General features: G+C 60.2%; 1 protein-coding gene across 1 annotated transcript in view; it reads right to left on the minus strand.

Annotated features, from left to right (window-relative positions):
• Positions 1-2494, minus strand: part of ADRB2 (adrenoceptor beta 2) — a 34485-nt gene extending 31991 nt beyond the window's left edge. Inside the window, exon 1 of the mRNA XM_014948233.1 lies at positions 1090-2494. Within this exon, the coding sequence (XP_014803719.1) occupies positions 1090-2263 (1174 nt within the window). The 5' untranslated portion in view covers positions 2264-2494. The remainder of the gene's footprint in view (positions 1-1089) is intronic.
• Between the last annotated feature and the right edge of the window lie 82 nt (positions 2495-2576).

The following is a 2576-nucleotide window of genomic DNA, read 5'->3' on the forward strand; positions in this document are numbered from 1 at the left end:
AAACCCACCAACAAACACTCCTCAACAAACAAACCGAGCGACCTCCAGCCGTCCCAGAGCGGCCAGAGCCGTGCTTCCAGTCTGCCACAGAAAATCAAACATCTCCTCCCTTCCCACCTCCTCGGGCTCCCTTGTCATTTGAGACTTGGAAGTTACAACAAACCGGGCGGTTTAAAAGCTTTGGTTGGAGCCTCAACAAAAGCCACGGGCTGGGGCTGTAGCAGCATTTTCACCCAACTTCCCAGCGCCACATTCCTCAGTCCCGCAGTCACGGTCTCACATTCTGGGCAAAGAGTCCGTTTATTTCTACTATTATTATTTCAACAGAAAGTCCTATAGCACTTGGCAAAAAAAAAAAAAGAAAACAAAAACAACCAAAACCCCAAAAAACAAACCCATTCGTTGTTTAAGGGAGTTGTTTAAACTGTCCAACCGCCGGCACCAGCCGCGGATCCCACACAGCCCTGCCGAGCCCCGCTCCTAGCCCCCCCTCCCCGGGGATATTGTCGCAGGGTGTCACCTCCGCACAAGACCCCCGGGCTGGGCAACACTGGCACCGCCGCCCGAGGCTGCCCACCCGGCCGGGGAGGGGTCCCACGGCCAGCGGCTCGGTGATGAGAAGGGACCGGGGAAGATCCCCCCACCCGGCTCCGCGGTCGGTGCTGCCGTCGGGCCGGGGGGGGGCTGCAGCCCCGGCCCCGCTCCCCCCGCAGCGGTTCGGTCCTGAGGTAGTTGAACACCGGCTGCGGTCAGGAAGCTCCTCCGGGGACGAGATCTCTGCACAGCCTGAGATTCCGCCCCTCTCCACCCCCCTGTTCAAGGGACCCACGGCCGTGCCCCCTAAACGGGCAGACTGCAAGCCCGACCCACTGCCCGGGCAGCCCCCCACCTGTTCGCAGAAGGTTTCCCGAGTTTGGGGGCTTTTTGCAGCCATCAGATTTTGGGTGAGCTCTAGAGGAGGATCATTATTAACATTATTCTTATTATTGGGAGGGAGGTGTTTTTCCTTAGACAAAGGCTCCTCTTTATAACCGATGTGTGCCACGCCAGAGCCCATCGCGTCTCAAAGCTACCCGCTAGGCACGGTACCTTTGCAGTGCAAAAAGTCCTCGGGGTGAGGGAAGGAGCCCTCTTCGCAGAGCAACTCGCAGGTTTTATCCGATGCCAGGGGGTAGCCGTTGTGCTCCTCATTGTAGTCACTCTTGCCGTTGCTGTTTGAGTAGCCGTTGGCATACATCTTCAGGGCGGACCTGCGGAGGCACAGGAGCTCCTGGAAGGCATACCTGAAGTCCGGGCTCCGGCAGTAGATCAAAGGGTTGAAGGCAGAGTTGACATAGCCCAGCCAGTTCAAGAGGATGTACACGTACTTGGGTATGATGTCGTCCTGGATGACATGCACGATGTTGACGATGAAGAAGGGCAGCCAGCACAGTGTGAAGGTGCCCATGATGATGCCCAGGGTCTTGAGGGCCTTGTGCTCCTTCAAGAAGAACTTGGAGGTACGGCGGTGCCCAGCTCCCCCTTTCTGCTCCAGCTCCTTGTTCTGGATGTGAAACCTCCCCTCGCTCCTGTCTATCTTCTGCAACTGCTTCTTGGCCACCTGGAAGACCCTGGCGTACACAAACACCATGACCACGAGAGGCAGGTAGAAGGATATGATGGAGGAGGCGATGGCATAGGCTTGGTTGGTGAAGAAATCACAACACGTGTCCTTCTCATAGCACTGGATGGCCTCCTTACGGTCTGCCCGGTACCAGTGCATTTGGATGGGCAAGAATGAGGTGAGAGCCGAGACCACCCAAACCACAAGGATGACCATGCGTGCCTTGCTCTTGGTCAGCAGGCTCTGGTACTTGAAAGGGGAGGTGATGGCAAAGTACCGGTCCACAGCAATGACGCACAGGGTCTCGATGCTGGCCGTGACACAGAGCACGTCCAAGGAGGTCCAGAACTCACACCAGAAGTTCCCAAACTTCCACATCTCCATGATGATGTGGCAGGCGCCAAAGGGCACCACGGCCAGTCCCATCACCAGGTCAGCGCAGGCCAGCGAGGTGATGAAGTAGTTGGTGACAGTCTGCAGGCGCTGGAACCGGGCGATGGCGGTGATCACCAGCACGTTGCCGAAGACGATGGCCAGCACGATCATCGACATGAGGATCCCCATGCCCACCATCCACACGTCCCGCGACACCGTGGGGTCGGCGGCGCTCTGGTTGGCACTGAGGTTGCCGCCGGGCAGCTCGGTGCCTGCCACCCCCATGGCCCTCCTTCCTCCCCCTCCAGCGGCCCCCCCCGGGGCAGGCGGCGGGGGCTCGGTTTCGCCTAGGGCTCCTCGGCGGCAGCGCTGCACCGGGAGCCGCGCATACGGGACGGCAGGTGCGGGGCGGGCTGGGTGCGGGGAGGATGGGGGTCGGGGGGTCAGGCGCTCACGCTGGACGTGCCCGGCACCGTTCCGTTCCGTTCCGTTCCGTTCCGTCCCGTCCCGTCCCGTCCCGTCCCGTCCCGTCCCGTACCGTCCCGGCGAAGCGGAACCCGCTCTGCGCAGGTGCGGCGCCCTCTCGCACATACCACCG

The sequence above is a fragment of the Calidris pugnax genome, unplaced genomic scaffold (assembly GCF_001431845.1).
Source record: "Calidris pugnax isolate Ruff unplaced genomic scaffold, ASM143184v1 scaffold27, whole genome shotgun sequence".
In the NCBI taxonomy this organism is placed as follows: Eukaryota; Metazoa; Chordata; class Aves; order Charadriiformes; family Scolopacidae; genus Calidris; species Calidris pugnax.